General features: G+C 39.5%; 2 protein-coding genes across 3 annotated transcripts; both read left to right on the top strand.

Annotated features, from left to right (window-relative positions):
* On the top strand, positions 10,096-15,475 carry LOC109230884 (histone H3-like centromeric protein HTR12). Its single transcript, XM_019396351.1, has 7 exons — positions 10,096-10,429; positions 10,714-10,760; positions 10,848-10,884; positions 10,961-11,082; positions 12,209-12,283; positions 14,266-14,341; positions 15,096-15,475. Exons 1-7 carry the CDS (start codon positions 10,357-10,359, stop codon positions 15,149-15,151), a joined length of 486 nt encoding a protein of 161 aa, XP_019251896.1. The 5' UTR covers positions 10,096-10,356; the 3' UTR covers positions 15,152-15,475.
* LOC109231771 (MYB-like transcription factor ETC3) lies at positions 16,427-17,747 on the top strand. Of its 2 annotated transcripts, none has more exons than XM_019397403.1 (3): positions 16,427-16,557; positions 16,663-16,750; positions 17,322-17,747. In XM_019397403.1, the coding sequence occupies exons 1-3, from the start codon at positions 16,497-16,499 to the stop codon at positions 17,437-17,439; spliced, it is 267 nt and encodes an 88-aa protein (XP_019252948.1). In that variant the 5' UTR covers positions 16,427-16,496; the 3' UTR covers positions 17,440-17,747. The 2 variants fall into 2 exon arrangements, with proteins under 2 accessions (XP_019252948.1, XP_019252947.1); XM_019397402.1 differs by having other exon boundaries at positions 16,427-16,575.

The following is an 18,921-nucleotide window of genomic DNA, read 5'->3' as shown; positions in this document are numbered from 1 at the left end:
GGAGTATTACAGCCGCCGACCTTAATGTCATATCCACCCTTTTCTAGGAAGCTCATAGTCTCTTTTCTTGAGTAAATACTAAGTTTTATTTGTTGTAATTTTTCTCTCCTCTCCCCTTTTCTTGACTGATATTCCTTCATTTTACGCGTAGGCCATCATTAAATTCAAGGCCGAGCTCAGGAAGGCTTCAGATGAAGGGGAGGCCCTGAGGCTCCTTTGTAGCCAAAAAGAGGAGGAGCTCAAGGACCTTCGGGCTGATTTGGCCAAATCTCGAAAAAACGAGGCCGAGCCAGACAAGTAGGTAATCGTGATTTTGACAAAGTATGGTCTTCTTGGCCTTACTGTGGAGGTTAACACTTCAATGTCTCAGCTGCAACAAAAGTTAGAGGTGATCGGGCAGCTTCGGGGTGAGGCCGATCAGGTAAAGGCTGATTGCCACCGATGGAAGGAGAACATGGATTAGCTTGCTGCTGACAAAGAGACTGCTCAAGCCCAACTGGCCTCGGCTGAGACTCAGCTCCGAGGTATCAAAGTGAAAAATTTGGCCCAGTCCAAGAAGATCGAGGAGCTCGAGACAAAACTCGCTGAAGCCGGGGCCGAGGTTGCTGAGGCCAAGGCTGAGACTGAGAAGACGAAGGCCACGACTGATAAAACCATCGCCGTTTACTTGAGGGATGCTGAGGACGTTCAAGCGGAGTTAAGGGAGGTCTCCGATCGGGAGAAGCCGGTCAGCGATTTGGCCAAGTGTGAAGCTGGGAGGGAGACCCTCGAAGAGATTCACGCTCGAGGTTTTGACCTCACTAATGAAATAGTCCAAGCAAAAGCACTTGAGGCCGATGACAATTTCCTAGTCTCTTCCGATGATGAAGATTCTGTGAGTGGCTCCGAGGGTGAGGGAGATGAGGATGGAGTCCCCGAGGATGTGGCTTCCAAAGATGTGGTTCCCGAGGACGTGGCCCCTAAGTAGATTAGGTTCCTTCGTTTTGTTTTTGTATAAGGCCCCTTGTGGGCGTTGTAAATACTTTGTGTGAATATAATGAATTCCCTTTCTTTCTACTTAATATCCGATTTGTATTGAATTTTGCTTCGTATTCATTTGTGAAAACATTTTGATGTCATAATTCCAATGATCATGTGAGCACTGGCTCGGGCTCAGAATATAACAAACCCTTAGGTTTTTAATGATCAATGGGCGATCTTCGAGCTTATAGTAGAACACCTCTTAAGGTTTTTGTTAGCCCTCGAGCTTTGCTTAAGTCGATTTGGTGCGAGCTCGGGATGATGGGACTTTTGAGTCCGAGTTGAGTGAGAATAAGGTCTCAAACTCTGCATGCTTCGGCCTTTAGGCTCTTTTATATTGGCCCTTAGGCTCTTTAAGTTGGGCCAATTCGGCCTCTAGGACAGCTATAATTTTTCCCTCTTTTCGGCTAAAAGACTTAGTGTAAATTTTTCTATGCCTTAGCATTTGTTTTTTGTACCCGTTGGGTCTTTTGAAGGTTCGATCGATCGGAACCTTATTTGTAATTTGTTTGTGTAATGATAATCGAATACCTCTTGAGGCTTTTTCGAAGGATGATGTTATCGAAGCTTTTAAATTATTCGAGGGCTGATTCTATCGAAGCCCTTTATGATTTTCTTTTGCCGAGGGTAGCCTAATTTAACCGATTTTTCAAAGTGTTTGAAGGCCTTTAATTTATGGCGAAGTCGGACGTCTCCGAGCCGCATTATTTTGGCTGTATCCTTTTTATATGACCATGGTCTTTCATATGGTCGTAGCTTTTAATATGGCCATAGCCTTCGGGTATGTCTTTTGGACTTTTTTCCCGATAACCTTTCGAACTTGTTCGAAAGGTAAGTCCCCGAGTATGATGGCCTTGGCCTTTATATCTAGGGGATGCCTCTTTGAGGTCTTAGGAGTTTGATTTTTCGATGACTCGAATGTGTTGACTATTGATGACAGTCCCCGAGTATTCGGGGTGCATTTGCATTCTGGCCCTTGAGCCATTTCTCGTAGAATTATAAGTATGAAGCTCGTATAATAGTAGACTTCTTTGAGACACAAAGTGTTTTGATATATAAAGGATGCTTCTTTGAATAATACGTACATGTTTTGCCGTTGGGGCTCGACTATTCTACATGGACACGGTTCATCTGACCGTTTGGTCCATTGCAAAGTTTTCCTATCGAGGCCCTCTTTGGTGTGAAGTATTTTCCTCGAAATATAATCTCTGATGGTGATGCCCCCTAGTATTCGAGGTTGATCAAAAGAAGCCTTGGATATTGTTGAGTTCTCCTTAGGTAGCACATAGTTGTTGCCTCGTTAAAAACTCGCCGGTAAAACCCATTTGGGATAAAACTGATCTAAGGGAAAAAGAGTGCAACGCGTGCTTTAAAACCTAAGGTCTTCGTGTAAAAAGGTGCCCTCGATATCTTCGATCGATCACCTGCAATAGGTTAGTTTTAAATTTAAATGGGCAAAAGGAGAAAGTCATACCTTAGCAATAGTATCGTTTGAGTAGTGATACATTCCAATTGTTCAAAAGCTGTCCGCCTTCCATCGTGCTAAGTTTGTAAGATCCCTTACCACAAATCCGATGACTTTATATGGTCCTTCCCAATTTGAGCCTAGTTTCCCTTCATTCGGGTCTCGAGTATTGAGGGTAAATTTCCGTAGAACTAAGTCCCTGATTCTGAAGTGTCGAGGGTTGGTCCTTCTATTATAATACCTCTCGGTTCTTTGTTTTTGTGCGGCCATTCGAATAAGTATAGCTTCTCGTTTTTCATCTAATAGTTCGAGACTGGTATTCATAGCTTCGTGATTTGACTCCTCTGATGCATGTCAAAACCTGGCGGTGGGTTCTCCGACTTCGACCGAGATTAAGGCCTCTGAACCATATACTAAAGAGAACGGAGTAGCCCCCGTGCTAGACTTCGATGTCGTTCGATATGCTCAAAGGACCTCGGGTAGAACTTCTCTCCATTTTCCCTTTGCATTGTCCAACCTTTTCTTTAAGTTTTGAATGATGGTTTGTTTGTTGACTCGGCCTGTCCATTCCCGGTCGGGTGGTATGGTGTTGATAAGACCCTCTTTATTTTGTGTGCTTCGAGGAACTCCGTTACCTTGTTGCCGACAAATTGCTTTCCATTGTCACATACAATCTCGGCAGGTATCCCGAACCGGCATATGTTGTGGTCCCAAATGAAGTCAATAACTTCCTTTTCTCTGACCTTCTCGAAGGCCTGTGCTTCCACCCATTTAGAAAAATAATCAGTCATAAACAAAATGAATTTAACCCGGGGCCGCTGGTAGAGGGCCGACTATGTCCATTCCCATCTCATGAGAGGCAACGGGGATATGACTGAGTGGAGTTGCTCTCCGGGATGATGGATCATCGGTGCAAACCGTTGGCACTTATCACATTTTTTGACAAACTCCTTAGTATCTTTTTCCATGCTGTCCCAGTAATACCCTGCTCTAATAATTTTGCAAATCAAAGACTCGGCGCCGGAGTGATTCCCACAAGTACCTTCGTGGATTTCTCGTAGAACATAGTTGGTGTCCCCCGGCCCTAAACATACCACTAATGGTACGTCGAGCGTCCTCCTGTACAATGTTCCATCTTTATCTAATGTGAACCTAGCAGCCTTGGTTCGTAGCTCGATTCTTTGTGGTCCGGTGGGAGTTTTCCATTTTTCAAATAATCGATATACTTATTCCTCCAATCCCAAGTCAAACTTGTAGAATTTATTTCAGCATGACCCTCTTCGACCACAAACTTCGATAATTGGACGACAGTCCCCATGACGATATCATCTTCTTCAACCGATGACCCCAAATTAGCAAGTGCATCTGTTTTACTATTTTGTTCTCGAGGCACATGATCTAGAGTCCACTCCTTGAAGCGGTGCAAAGTTACCTGTAGCTTATCTAAGTATTGTTGCATCCTATCCTCTCGAACTTCAAAACTTCTGTTTACTTGATTAACCACCAACAGTGAATCACACTTGGCTTCAATGACTTCTGCCCCCAAGATTTTAGCTAGCTCGAGACCTGCAATCATGGCCTTATACTCGGCCTCATTATTAGTCAACCTAGAAGTTTTGATGGGTTGTCTAATAGTACTACATGTTGGTGGCATCAAAACAATGCCAAGCCCACCCTTTCACATTAGAGTCACCGTCCATGAAAAGGGTCCATACCCCCGACGACGTACCTAATTTTAGCAAAAGTCCTTTTTCCACTTCGGGTACGAGGGTCGGCGAAAAATCAGCCACGAAGTCGGCTAAGATTTGAGACTTAATGGCCGTTCGGGGTTGATATTCAATATCGTACCCGCCAAGTTCGACTACCCATTTGGCTAATCAGCCCGATAGTTCGGACTTATGCAAAACATTTCGGAGAGGATAAGTGGTTAACACACATATTGGGTGACACTGGAACTATGGCTTTAACTTTCTAGATGCGCTTATTAACGCAAATGCTAATTTTTCTAAGTAAGGGTATCTAGTTTCAGCATCTCCTAGAGTTCGACTTACATAATAAACAGGAAATTATGTACCTTACTCTTCTCGAACTAATACCCCACTTACCACTATCTCGGATACTGCCAAATATAAGTAAATCTTTTCATCTACCTTCGGGGTGTGAAGCAGAGGTGGGTTCGATAAGTATTGCTTCAACTCTTCTAAGGCTTGTTGGCATTCCGGGGTCCATGCGAAATCTTTTTTCTTTTTGAGTAAGGAAAGAACCTATGACTTCGATCTGATGACCTCAAAATGAATCGACCCAAGGAGGCTATTCGTCATGTTAGCCTTTGCACGGGTTTTACACTATCCACGATTGTGATATTTTCGATGGCCTCGATCTTATTGGGGTTGATCTCGATTCCCCGATCAGACACCATGAAGCTGAGGAACTTGCCCGAGCCATCTCCGAAGGCACATTTTTTCGGGTTAAGCTTCATGTTATACTTCCTCATGATTTTGAATGTTTCCTGCAAATAAGCTAAATGGTGCTCTGCGCGCAGGGACTTAACCAACATATCGTCAATGTAAACTTCCATCGATTTACCTATCTGTTCCTCGAACATTTTGTTAACTAGGCGTTGGTATGTAGCTCTTGCATTTTTAGCCCGAAGGGCATTACATTGTAAAAATAAGTTCCAAACTTAGTGATAAACGAGGTCTTTTGCTGGTCCCCCCGGGTTCATCTGAATCCGATTGTACCCGGAGTAGGCATCGAGAAAGGTAAGGATCTCGTGGCCGGCCGTGGCATCGATCATGCAATCGATGTTAGGTAGTGGGAAAGAGTCTTTAGTGCATGCTTTGTTTAAATCCTTATAATCTACACACCTTCTAAGTTTGTTTCCCTTTTTAGGAACTACGACTACGTTGGCTAACCACTCGAGGTATTTTATCTCCCGAATAGACCCTATTTTAAGAAGTTTGGTTACCTCATCCTTTATGAATTATGCTTCACCTCGGACTGGGGGCTCCTTTTTTGCTTTACTAGTTTGAACCTGGGGTCGATGCTTAGCCGGTGCGTTGTTATTTCCGGCGGGATCCCTGTCATGTCTAAATGGGACCAAGCAAAGCAATCCATATTATCGATAAGAAATTGAATGAGTTTTCTCGGAGTTTGGGGGTTAACCCCGTTCCAGGTATACCTTTTTCTCGGGCATGTACTCGATCAGTATGACCTGTTCTAGTTCCTCGACCGTTGATTTGGTTGCGTCTGACTCTTCGGGAACAACGAAGGTTTGAGGAGTAAGGAAATCCTCTTCTTCTTCTTCTTCTTCTTCTTCGATTACTTGTTCCTCCGGCTCGATCGAGACTGGGATCGGTGATTGCTATTTCGCCGTCTGCGTACCTTTGGTGTTCGACTTTTCCGAGGTCGAAGGTACTGGTATTAGTGTCACTTCATCGATTGCAACCATTTCCTTTGCGGCGTGTTGTTCTCCGTAAACAGTTTTCACACCATCCTCCGTTGGGAATTTCATCATTTGATGGAGGGTCGAAGGCATGACCCTCATGTTGTGGATCCATGGCCTCCCGAGGAGTGCATTATACCTCATGTCGCCTTCGATGACATGGAATTTTGTATCTTGGATGGTTCCGGCTACGTTCACTGGTAGGATTATCTCCCCTTTCGTTGTTTCTCTTACCATGTTGAAGCCATTTAAGACCCGGGATGCAGTTACAATCTGATCCTGTAGGCCGAGCTGTTCTACAACCCTCGATCTGATTATGTTTGCTGAGCTACCTGGATCCACTAAAACATGTTTAACTTGAATTTTATTTAACAAAATAGAAACTACCAGGGCGTCATTGTGCGGCTGAGATATGCCTTCCGCTTCCTCGTCGTTGAATGATAGGACGTCCTTGGGCACATAGCTCCGAGTTCGTTTTTCTCTGATGATCGACACCTTGGTGCGTTTGAATACATGTCCTTGTGGGACATCGACACCACCAACGATCATATGGATTACATGTTGTGGTTCTTCCTGCTCATTTTTCTGCTTGCATCTCTCTCCCTGAAGTGGTTCTTAGCTTGATCACTGAGAAATTTTCGAAGGTGACCCTCGTTGAATAACCGAGCTACCTCCTCCCTTAGCTGCCTGCAGTCTTCGGTTCTATGGCCATGTGTGCCATGATACTTACACATCAAGTTTGGATTCCTTTGAGAAGGATCGATTTGTATAGGCCCGGGCCACCTGGTGTCTTTGATTCTTCCTATAGCTGACACGATCCCCGGTGCACCTACACTGAAATTATACTCCGACAATCGAGGTGCCTCCGCGGGGTCGGTATGTTTATCAAAACCCATTCTTACTCATGAGTCCTCGAGAGCTTTGACCTCGATCATTTCTCCGATCATTCCGAGGAGCGTTATGACCTGGGCCGTTGTTTCTCCAATCGACATACGGCTGATACCGTTCCTTGTTTGATCTTGATTCCCTGTCTGTATCCTTCGGGGGATTGGCTGCCAATCAATTAGGATGAACTGAACCCGATGGGGCTCCCAACTGGTCGTCCTCGACCCGGATCTTCAATTGATAATGATTATGCACGTTTGACCATGTCACAGCTGGATACTCGATCAGATTCTGCTTTAATTGTCGAGACGCGATCGAACTCTGCTCATTCAAACCCTACATAAAAGCCTGTACTGCCCAGTCATCCGAGACCGGTGGTAATTCTATTTGCTCCATCTGAAACAGGGACACGAACTCCCTTAACATCTCGTCGTTCCTGTATCTTATCTTAAAAATGTCCGATTTCATTATCGCCACCTTTATAGCCCCGACATGTGCTTTCACGAAGGCGTCTTCTAACATAGCAAATGAATCGATAGAGTTCGGGGGCAAGTTTTGGTACCAAATCATGGCTCCTTTCGACAAAGTTTCCCAAAAATTTCAACAATACTGACTCGATCTCATTATCATTCGGGTCGTTTCCTTTAATTCCGCAAGTATATGAGGTAATTTGCCCATTAGGGTCGATTGTCCCGTTATATTTGGGTATATCGGGCATGCGAAACTTTTTAGGAATGGGCATCGGAGCCGCGATCTGAGGAAATGGTTTTTGTATGAACTTTTTGGCATCTAAACCTTTCAAGACCGGGGGTGCCCCCGGTATTTGATCAACACGGGAGTTATAAGTCTCCACCTTTTGGTCATTGTCCTCAATCTTCTTTTCCTCGGACTCGATCCTCTTGGTGAGCTCTTCGAGCATCCTTATAATTGTGGGGTCAGTCCCCGAGCCATTTTCGTTTGACCTCTCTAGGCCGGTTCAACACGTTGAGTGTTTTCTGGTTCGGCTATACTCAGAGTTTTATTCTGACTTTGAAGTTGAGCGATGGCAATCTGTTAAGCTTGCAGCATCTCGAATATCACTTGGAGGCTGACTCCCCCATCTCCTATACCTTGTGTTCCTTGGCCCCCGGATCGGGCTTCCCTGCGTACACTTCCTACGGGGTCTGAGCCTAAATCTACATTCAAAGCAATGTGTGAACTAACATCAAATGGTTCCACTTCTAGCACTTCCCCATAGTTTATCGGTGGTACACCGACCCCTACATTGTTGGTTTCCCCATGAAATCCAAGACCTGTCGTGAACATGTGCGTTTTGCGAGTTTGACATATTTAATCCTGAGAACAAAAATTCTTGACAAGAACAAGTGTGAAAATAACGTGTGTTGTCAGAATCAGTACTGAAATAATCACTATTATCTTTAGCCCCACGGTGGACACCAAAGTGTTTACCTCGAAAATACGAGTAACAATTAAATTTGATTTATGGTTTTAAAGATACGTGATTTAGTTCAATACTAATTAATAACCAAGAAATATGAAGAATAAATAAAAGGAATAAGTGAACCAAACCAGAATGTAGGCCAATCTCGACCTCGAGCCAAAGTGACCTCGAGACAGATTAAGAACAATAAGGTTAGAATAATAAAGCTAAAGGACAATTCTGATGAACAATGAGCGAGAAAAGTAAGAGAGTATATTCTTTGCTAATGATTAGATGTCTTTACAAATGATTGGGGTCCCCTTTATATAATAGCGGAACCCAAATAAGGTATATTTTTATTTACAGTAAAGAATCTTATCGGGACAACTGTCTAACCGCCTAGTACGGATTCGTACAAATCTATTCCGGGATTTACGCCATGATCTTGGGGACGTGACAAGAATCTTGCTCATTCTGTTACAAATCCATAACGACATTATCTCGAGGCCAGTCATATCAGGCTTCGACGTTCTTCGAACACTTGGTTCTTCGAGCCTTGTACTGTGTCATCGAGCTCGAGCCTGATCCATCGAGCTCGAACTCGGTCCATCTTGAACTCGGACTTAGGGCGACCCCTCAAGCCCGGGAAATTGGTCATACGCGATTTTGACCGTATACATATGTCCATAAGGGAATCCTATTTATGCAAATCTTCAGAGGTGCCTCACACGTTTTCCATTATTCACTTGAACCCCTTATCTAGTATTTCTAATACATAGCTGAATGAAGTTAACCATTGCATAGTGATGATCTGGAATCGATCCACCTTCAATGCTTTCTGGATCTGAGCCTCTCGCATAGGGCTTGCCTAGTCGATTTACATCCCCTGTGTGGTTTGCAGGCTATTACACAGTGGGGAGTTTACTCGGCGCGCCACAGAGTGCTCACCCGAAGGGTAGAGGCTCTGGCAAAAGCTGTAATGGCTGCGAATTTTTTTTGGGTTCCACAAAAAAGAAGAAGAAAAAGTTAACCATTGCAACACTTAGTAGTAGTAATAATTTAACCGCTCTAACATACGTAGTAACTTGTTAGGTGGCTGCTTCTTAAATATTGAAATCATAAATATGTTGCACTTTTACTTAAAATAGGGTGCAACATGTAGAATTTAAAAGTCTCTTTTAATAAAATCTTAAGTGGAGAACTTCTTTTTAACAATGATGAAGTTGAGAAATATCATAAAAATATAAAAAGTTACTCAAAAAAATTACTTAATACTTTAAAATTAATACAAAAGATAAAAATTTAAATTCGTAATCTCTACGAATTGCATGACCAAAATAATAAAAATACAAAAGCTGACACATAACTGAGTTATGCTTCCAACCAACTAATAATCAATATTAAGATTATTAAAGTAATATAGCCTATTAACCCCCGAAAATTAAATATAGAGTGGAAAGAACAAATTAAACAAAGCCTCAAAGTATATAAATAATTAATTAGATGCAAAAGTTTTTTCTACATTGTTTAATAAAAAACCTTAAATGACTTAGGTGTATCTAACGGATATTTTAAAAAATTATAGCATTTCAATTAAACATTACTAATGTTAAATTTAACTCTTTGGTACTCTGAACGGCACCATAATCTTTTTCGTGTGTGTGTGTTTGGTTGGGGGTGGGGGTGGGGGGTAGGGAGTAGGTGAGTAATTCTAATTTGGATGATTGTGGTTAAAAAAATAAACTCTGTGAAATTAAATAGACTAAATTGAAAATAAAAGCACAAATCCATGGACCAAAACTATTTTACTCCAACTATGGGTTGTAAATTTCAAATTATCGAAAAAAGTCGGGGAATAAAGCAAGTTAATGGGAGCACCTAATGTCACAGTATCAGTGACGGGTAGAGTGCAGTACTGCAGTTCCTCTTAATTCTTTCAAAATCAAAAAAATGTAATAAAGCGGGAACACCATCCTTACATCTCTGATCTCTCTCTCCCTCTGAAAAAATTTATCCTTTCCCTACGCTTTCTTCAATATCTGAACCAGATTAGAATTCGCTTCAAATCTCCTCGGCTCCTTCTTTTGGTGTTTCTTCTCTTCTCTGCAACACAACAGAGCCATGGCGAGAACCAAACACCTAGCCCTACGCAAACAAAGTCGCCCACCAAGTCGCCCTACAGCCACACGTACTGGTTAGTGAAATTACTTAACATCACGTCTCCCTGAATTTTTAATCGGTTAGTGCGGAATATATATTTTTTGACAGTAGGTTCAGATTTAGTTTAACAAAAATATATAATTGTCAACTATATAAATTCAACTATATATACAGCTATAATGTGAGCGTCTGTTGCCTTTTGTGTGTGTGAATGTCTGCATAAGCATATATAGTTCGTTTTAGTTTTCGAGATTAACTTTTGTTGAGTTAATAATTTTTTTAACCCTAATTTTGGTGATGTTATGCTTGAAATTTCAGCTCCAGCTGCAGCTGCAGCTGCATCTACATCTTCAGCGCCTCAATCGGTATGCTAATAACTCTGATTTCTGTGTTGTGTCGCAAATTTGAAATTATTAAGGTTATTTATTTGCTTTTTGTTTGGGATGAATCAGACGCCTACAAGAACAAGTCCGAGGACTTCACCTTCAAGTGAGTGTATATACTTGTAAAATTAATGTGCATTTCTTTACTTCTAAATGATGGGAGAATATTTGTTTGTTTTCAGCTCAGGGGCAGACGCAAAGGAAGAAGACTCGTTACAGGCCAGGGACAGTGGCGCTTCGAGAAATTAGGCGCTTTCAGAAGACATGGAATCTTCTCATTCCAGCTGCTCCTTTCATCAGACTTGTAAGTTTTCATTGCTATCTCTAAGCACCACTGTCCACATGATTATTTGAGCTTATCAGCCAAATCAATCATAGCCCGATTTTGTGCTTCGTTACTGTGTGATTTGGCTAACATGGGAGAATGAAGCTTAAAGCCAAAGCTGAATAATTGTGGTTTTCTTATTTGATATAGATTACAATGAGAGGGCTATCAGTGTTATGCCTTAATTGAGTGGACAATAGGTGAATTACTGCACTAGCACTCGCACTAGCGAAGAAGCTACTGTTAAGAGTTTCACGGGACATAAGTTAATTGATGAGTATCAGTGAGTGAGACTAAATTGAAAATAATATAAAATAAAATACTGAAGGGATGAAAAAAAATATACTACAGAATGGAGAGAGTAAGTCCTTTGAAAGAGGGAAAACAATCTGCATCTATAGCAAGCCGAAATTGACGTGCTACTCCATAACTCAGTTTCTCATTTTCCTTTGGACTGCATTAAGATGCACATTCACCTATTTTCTAGGATTTGCTTTCACAATTGAGAATTTTGCTGATGTTAACAAGCAGAAGGAAGACAAATTCATTCTTTTCTTTGAGTTTATCATTTCTCTCTATTTTGTTTAAGGTCAGGGTTAGCTGGGTTCAATTTCCATATGAATTTAACCAGTATTGGTATTATGCACTATAGTCCAAAGGAAGGTTATTTGTTGTAATGCACAAGTTCTCCCTTTCTATTTTGATTTCGGTTTGGGATTGGAGAGGCAGACCATTTATGATTAGCCTGACTTACAAAAGTGAAAACCAGTTATCCCTATTCAATTAGAGGGGAGTAGCTTATGTAAGAGATTTTCTGACTTCAGATTTTAAGAAGGTCTTCTGCGCTCTACATTTCAAGAAGCCCCTTGGACTCAGTTCATGGTTCTGGCAGAAAATGTGGACTAAGGAGTGCATGCTAAAATCTACATTCTGACCATCTGTAGCTGTCTTTGTTCTGGATGTAAATGTGTTGTAGAACTGTTATCTTGATACCCTTGATGATAAATGGTTTAACTTATCCAAATAGTTACACATTTAAATCTTTGCATTTATTAATTTTTCACCAAAGCTAATTGTTTTTTCCCCTCTTTCTTGTCTGGGGCAGGTTAGAGAAATAAGTTACTTTTTTGCACCAGAGGTAACTCGCTGGCAAGCTGAGGCTTTAATAGCTCTTCAGGAGGTACTACAACTTCTAAGAATAATAAATGGATCTGTTAGCGCTATTTGGATCATTGCATTTAATTTATCTGTAAGAACCATGCATCCATGAAGAGGACAGGGAAAGAGATTCATGAATATACTCTCCCTCATAAATCATCTAGTAGTTTTATATCAACAACATATTTAGTTTGGAATAGTCTCTGCTCCATATACCAATTAAAAATATTTTAATGTATTTTATAAATATTCTACTCTTAATTCAGAATGTGCTTAATAATCTCCTTTAAAAGAATTCTTCAGGTTCTAGAAAGTTACAACATCAGTTCCTTAACAAAATAAAGCATGTGCAATTGTGTGGTCAGGTAGTGACTGTCTGACTGAGTTATGAGAAGGGCCAATCTATTATCAAAGTGATATTCTTCTTTTTGTTAGCACTTTAGCATACAGCAATTGGTAGGCAACCAAAGATGGACAAGGCCAACTAGTTAGCTAAGGAGGTTGGAGTTTCTGGAATATTATTGTACTTAGAGATTTCTAGCACATACTTTTGCGCCATGAAGGTTTTTCTACTTTGATTATGGTTGTGTATTTTCCCTTTATAAATCCTGCTCAACTAAGTCACTTTTTCTTTACAAACTGCAAAATACTATTAGGGTGTATTAATCAGGCAAGTTGAAAATAAACACTATATATCTGTTGGGTTTAGCTTAGCTAAGCTAATATCCTGAATGGTACAACCCACAAATAAAGTCGCTACTTGACTTATTTGGCTTCTCATGTGAAAATGTTCTACTCCAGAGGGCATATATTAGTTCTAAGTCTCATTGATTTCTATTAGCTTTTGTTTTGTTATCATGAATTTTGGTAGTTATATATGCATCAATATACGACTGATCTTGCAGTGACAACATGGCACCTTCTCCTTCCATGAAGCTAGTCAATTCTGACACAGGGTGTCGCTAGTTTGGAATACCTTATTTTCTAAGTTTCCCAGCAAAGAATGAGGCATTGGGGAGAAAGGGCTTTTTTAGTGGTTATGCCCTTTGGCTTCCTTTAATATGCCCTTGAATTCTTTCTGCTATAACCAAAAGTCCTATGTGCTCTATCCCTTTCTGACTGCATGTATCTATAAGTGTAATTGCTATTAATGCATGGATGTAATTTCTCCATTTTAGACAATGACATTCTGATGTCCAGTAGAAACGGGTGGACTAAAAGGATTTGGCGTGCTGTGATTATTAATGAAAGCCGTTAGAATTGGGCATCAACATAGTAAGTCCTTTAAGGCGGGGGCACTGTGTATAACATGTGAGAAAAAGGACACAGCCATCGCTCGTTGTGGTTGCCTAAGCATCTATCTTAGCACATCTCTCTGCAAGCATACACTTGGGCTTTCCTATGAGGTTATGTTTGAATCTGAAGAGCATCAATGATCTTATGACTTCAAGTACTTTATAGGACCCTAGCAATGTTTCTGAAATCCATTGTCCTCTCCTCTCAGAAGAACAGTCAGCAGCAGAAACATGAAGTGTCTATTCAATGTCTAAATTTGTATATTTAGTGTTGATATGAACTATTATTCATCTTGCAAGCTGTAGCCATCTGGTGTAAAGTTTTGTGTGAAAGAATTCTATCCCATTCTTAATGCAACTCCCCTCAAGTCGGAGCATTGCAATCATGTTCAAACACTGCCTATTCTGTCACGCAATTTATCTTTACTTGCGTGGACAGTGTAGTAATAATCGTATGATCCTTGGAAAGCATACCTTTCTGAGGATTTTTTCATTATAATGCATCATTAAAATTGCCAAATGTAGATGTGTGTACAAAGTAAGAAAGTCTATGAATGCATAGATTCTTATCCAGTCAACATTATGCTTTTCAGCCTTCGCTTGTAGAAGTACCTTTTTATGCTAAAATATAGTAGTTTTTTTGCTTCCTGTAATATATGTCATAATGAATACTAGAGTGATATAGTTTTCTTTGATGGTTATTCTGCAGGCTGCAGAAGATTTTTTAGTTCATCTGTTTGATGATTCAATGCTATGTGCTATTCATGCGAAGCGTGTTACACTTAGTAAGTTGTTCTGTTTCACCTCTACATTTTTTTGTTTTTTGTTTTTTTTATAGTGATATTTTTCCTTCTCTCCTTGACCTTCCTCTACACCCCCTACTCATTTCCTTGTCGCTCTGGGGAATGGGCTGGCTAGGGCTGGTGCATCCAAAAACCTGTGTTTTAGGCTTCAGAGACCTGGTTGATTGTCAAACTCCTGGTCAGCAAATTTTGTTTCTCTGTTATAGATTTCATCGGCCAAGTTAGCTGCTTCACCTGTATTATTGACATCCTCCCTCAGGGAAGAGGAGGAAAATAATCAAGACGACATACAAATGGATCACCAATTTAAATGTTCTAATATGCTTTGTCTATTTCTGGTTAGTTTTGGTCTCATAATAGAGATTGTAACAAACCATCAATGTGCATATTTTTTGTCCCCTAATTTTCTTCAGTCCAGTTGACATTGCTAAAAACGAAAAGTGAAATGAGGCTATCTCTTCTATTGCTTCTTCCTATTCCATAGGGATTCTTCCATCAGATCAGGTACACCCTATTTGGATACCGGAAAAGTCTGGGGTGTTTATTGCAGTAAAAAGATAGTCCAATGATCTTTTAAAATAAGTACTGGAAACAGAGGTGAGCAGTATGGCCTTAGGGGTTGTTTGGTTACAAGGATAAGGGATAAGATCTTTTAAACTGCCTAGAGTATTGTTTGCTTGGCAATGCTTGTTATATGATGTGCAATTTATATTTTTTCGTCTTTCTTAATGCTCAGTGAAAAAGGATTTTGAGCTGGCTCGACGACTTGGTGGAAAAGCACGACCTTGGTGAAGACCAGATTACCATCCTACCCCAACTAGATAATTGCACAGCTTCAGTTCAAAGAATCAGCCTCCACGTGGAGTCTATAAAGTTTAACTATCAGTACTTGCAGATTGTTCCTGTTTTAACCATTACCTCCTGTAATAGAATGGGTTAATTATGGTACATGATCTTCAACTTTCCATACTGTAGTAGCAATTCTTACAACCACACTTTGACTTAGTTGGATGCTATGCCATGTGATTATAGTGGACGAGTTACCTATATGTCCTGCAGAAAGTAGTCTGTATTCTATGTTTTAGGCTGCAGAGATACATCCTTTTGCCTTACCAATTGTCTCGTCTCAATTCTCTTTCTTTCTATTGTTCCTTGTTAGAAGGTTACTTGTGCTGAAGGAATGACAAGAACAAGGGAACAATTCAGGTCTTTACAGGGGATCCATTTTCGTTGGTGTCGCCTTTGTTGAATTGGATATTGATGAAGATGGCATTTGAAAGTGGGTGGGTGTTTTGCATTTTTACACTAAAGCTGTGTTTCTTGCAAGTTTACACCCTTGACGACTCGTTTAGGAATAACCTTGGAGCATCATATTGGAATTATAACAAGTTTTTGTATTTAGCGCAAGTATAGTTGGGGGTGCTTTCTGGCATATGTTCTTTTTGTAGCTATCTTGGTCCTCACGATCAAGTTCTCAAGACTCATAATAATTAACGAAGATCTCGTTTTCTCAGGGAGGACTTGATTTAATCTGGCACTCCTCATTTTGGAAATAAAAGAGGCCTGATTACGCTGTGCCTTAAACACAATGGGATAAACCTGACAAAAACTTCAATTCTCCTTCGATTATTAAGTTGAAAAAAGTCGTGGGCCTTAAATAAACGACATGATTGATTCTCTACGAAGCTTTGTTTTTCTAGTAGTCGGCCCCGTAATGCTTCCCTTCATTTGCTTGCCTCCTTTCAGCTTAGAATGCCTAATGTAGAGACAATGACATAACAGTTGTCAGGAGATAAAATTGGCGGAAAGATTATGTAAAACCTCATTATCCTTTCAATTTAATAATCCATTGGCAAGAGTTTGTGCACCATATAAATAAAAACTCTATGAAAGAACCTTGTCAAAAAATGTAATAATAGAAGGAATGACAACTGCAAGTCAAAGGGAACGTGTAGTTTGTTTAGTTAGGACCAGCCGTTGTTTCATGATAACAAATGCAGACAAATCTGTCGAACCATTCAGGACAACTATAAAAAAACAGAAGCTGTCCTAACTTATTTCACAACAAACTCTCTGTTATTCCTCTTTTCTTGATCCTCATTATTCTTATCTTTTATTTCTCAACTTTTGTACCTAAATGGATCAAAATCTCCATCATCAGCCCAAGCTCATGCACCACCGCTGTTGCAGCCATGAAGGTACAACCCTTTGCCGAGGTTCAGTTTCTTTCTTTGTTCATGTTATAAGGGGACTTTACCTTTTTTTTCATTTTTACTATTTAACTTTTTCTTTTTGGGAAACAGAGGTTAATAGTATGGAGTGGGAGTTCATCAGCATGAGCAAGCAAGAAGAAGATCTTATTTACAGAATGCACAAGCTTGTTGGAGACAGGTAAAGTTTGATAACCAGATTTGCAAAGCTTTTACCAGTAGTTTCATATTTCTCATTAAACTTGGAAAACAGTGTCATAAGCAGGTGCAGATGTAGTATTTGGTTATATTAACAGGTGATGCGATACTAACTGCAACTTCTTGTTCTCGGCTTGAACTATATAATATATGGTTGAGCACTTTAAAATAAATCTACACTAAGTTCGCACTCAGACACAAAACAGTAGTGGATATAATCAGGAGCAAACGTAGTGCATGATACTTTGCTAGCTCCTGCTAAGTGGCATGCGCAGGATTTTGCATAAAGGGTGTCATAATTTGAAGAAATGACAAAAGAATAAATCACTATAATAACAAATGGTGTTATTTTCTATACGTATCCCAAATATTTTAATTTTTCTTATAAATATTTAGTGCAAAATTTGGACCAAATGGTGTCCCATGACACCTCATGGTATAAGGTGCATACGCTAACTTAAAATATTTGATCCGCATGCGGTGTTAATTAGGCCTACAAGTTGTAATGTTTTGAATTCTCGTGTGTATTCATAAAAATAACTTTGGTTGTGAAGGTGGGGACTGATAGCAGGGAGAATACCAGGGAGAACAGCAGAAGAAATAGAAAGGTTTTGGATAATGAAACACAGTGATGGCTTTGCAAACAAGAGACGACAATTAAGAAAAGTATAGCTACTATATATATGATGTCTTCTTAAAGCTTTTGAAGAAAGCAGTTTCTCTTTTTCTCTTTTCCATTTTGTTTGGGGAATCTTGGGGACCCTACTCGGTTTTATCATTTCATTCTTCCTTTTTATTGTACTTCCACTTGTGGATTTCTATTTTATGCCTTTCTAATATCTTTTTTGGTGGTTTTGGGTTGTTATGTCCAGTATATGTAAACTAGCTCTAGGTGGCAATACTATTATTCTTGGGGCTTAGCCAAATAGATATGTATCCAGAATATTAACTAATGGTGCAAAATATTATTATTATATCCACTACTACTTTGTCGCGGTAGGTGCAATTAACAAATGCTCTTTTTCAAAGAAAAATACCAACGATCTACTAACAAGGTTTGTCTTGGTTTCCCATTCCTTGGCTGGTGGTACTAGTGACCGTCCGACCGATGCGGTAGCACGTGTCCTTACCCTCTGTGAAAGAAAATAACAAAAATTTAGTTTCCGAAATTAACAAATTTATATACGTTTTAAGGCCCCATTAATTCGAATACGCGTCATGTAAGATTAATTAAAGGAAAAAGTGCTCCCCTTTTCTCATGATTCATCCTAACACTCTCTTTGTGAATGAAGTAAGAAAAACCAACATGGCAAAGTTTTGGGGAACAAAGGGAAGAGATTTCTAACTTTCTTTTCATATCTCTTGTGCATGTTTAATTTCCTAGTTTTCAAACAAATAGGGACCATCAATAGAAGCAATATAATATGATAGATGACTATAATTCCTTCGTCATATATATGCTGACATCTATTTTCTTTTAATTTTAACTATTTAAGTCTGGTCCCCAATAATCTTGTTGTTGAAGTATGGAATAGAAGAAAAGGTGAGAGATCTACCCCAAAATGCTAGTAGTACGTAGTAGTTAAAGGAAAATTAAAAAGGGTACATAGTGTAATTTTAAGCAAGTACCGAATGGTAGGTCAGATAATTTTAAGATAATTTTATCCATGGTCATTGAACTTTTGTGTTTGTTACCCAAAAGTCACTTTTTTTTTTTGTTACGTAAAAATATTCAACTTTGTGTTCATACACAAAAGTCACTTTTCTTTCTTTTGTTAAACAAAAATTATTTTACTTTGCTCTAGTTATCACAAAAGTCACATTTTTACTTGAAAAGTCTATTATGCCCTTGATATTATATAAACCTTCATATTTATGTAATACCTTCTATATTATATACTATATAATATATTTTTAACTATGTATTTTACTTATAAATAAAATAACTTAATATTATTTTATTTATTATTTTTATAATATATTCATATATTTAATTTCTTATTAACTTTAATTTTCAAGATATATTAGTAGCGTTATAAAATAACTTTTTTTTCAGCAATTTTTTTTTTTGAATTTAATTGACCGACCAAAGTTGGTCAAAAATTACCGACCAACTTTGGTCTTTATGCCCTTCCGACCTTCAAAATACCGACC

The sequence above is a fragment of the Nicotiana attenuata genome, chromosome 8 (genome assembly GCF_001879085.1).
Source record: "Nicotiana attenuata strain UT chromosome 8, NIATTr2, whole genome shotgun sequence".
Taxonomy (NCBI): Eukaryota; Viridiplantae; Streptophyta; class Magnoliopsida; order Solanales; family Solanaceae; genus Nicotiana; species Nicotiana attenuata.
This window is presented reverse-complemented; position numbering and strand designations above follow the sequence as displayed.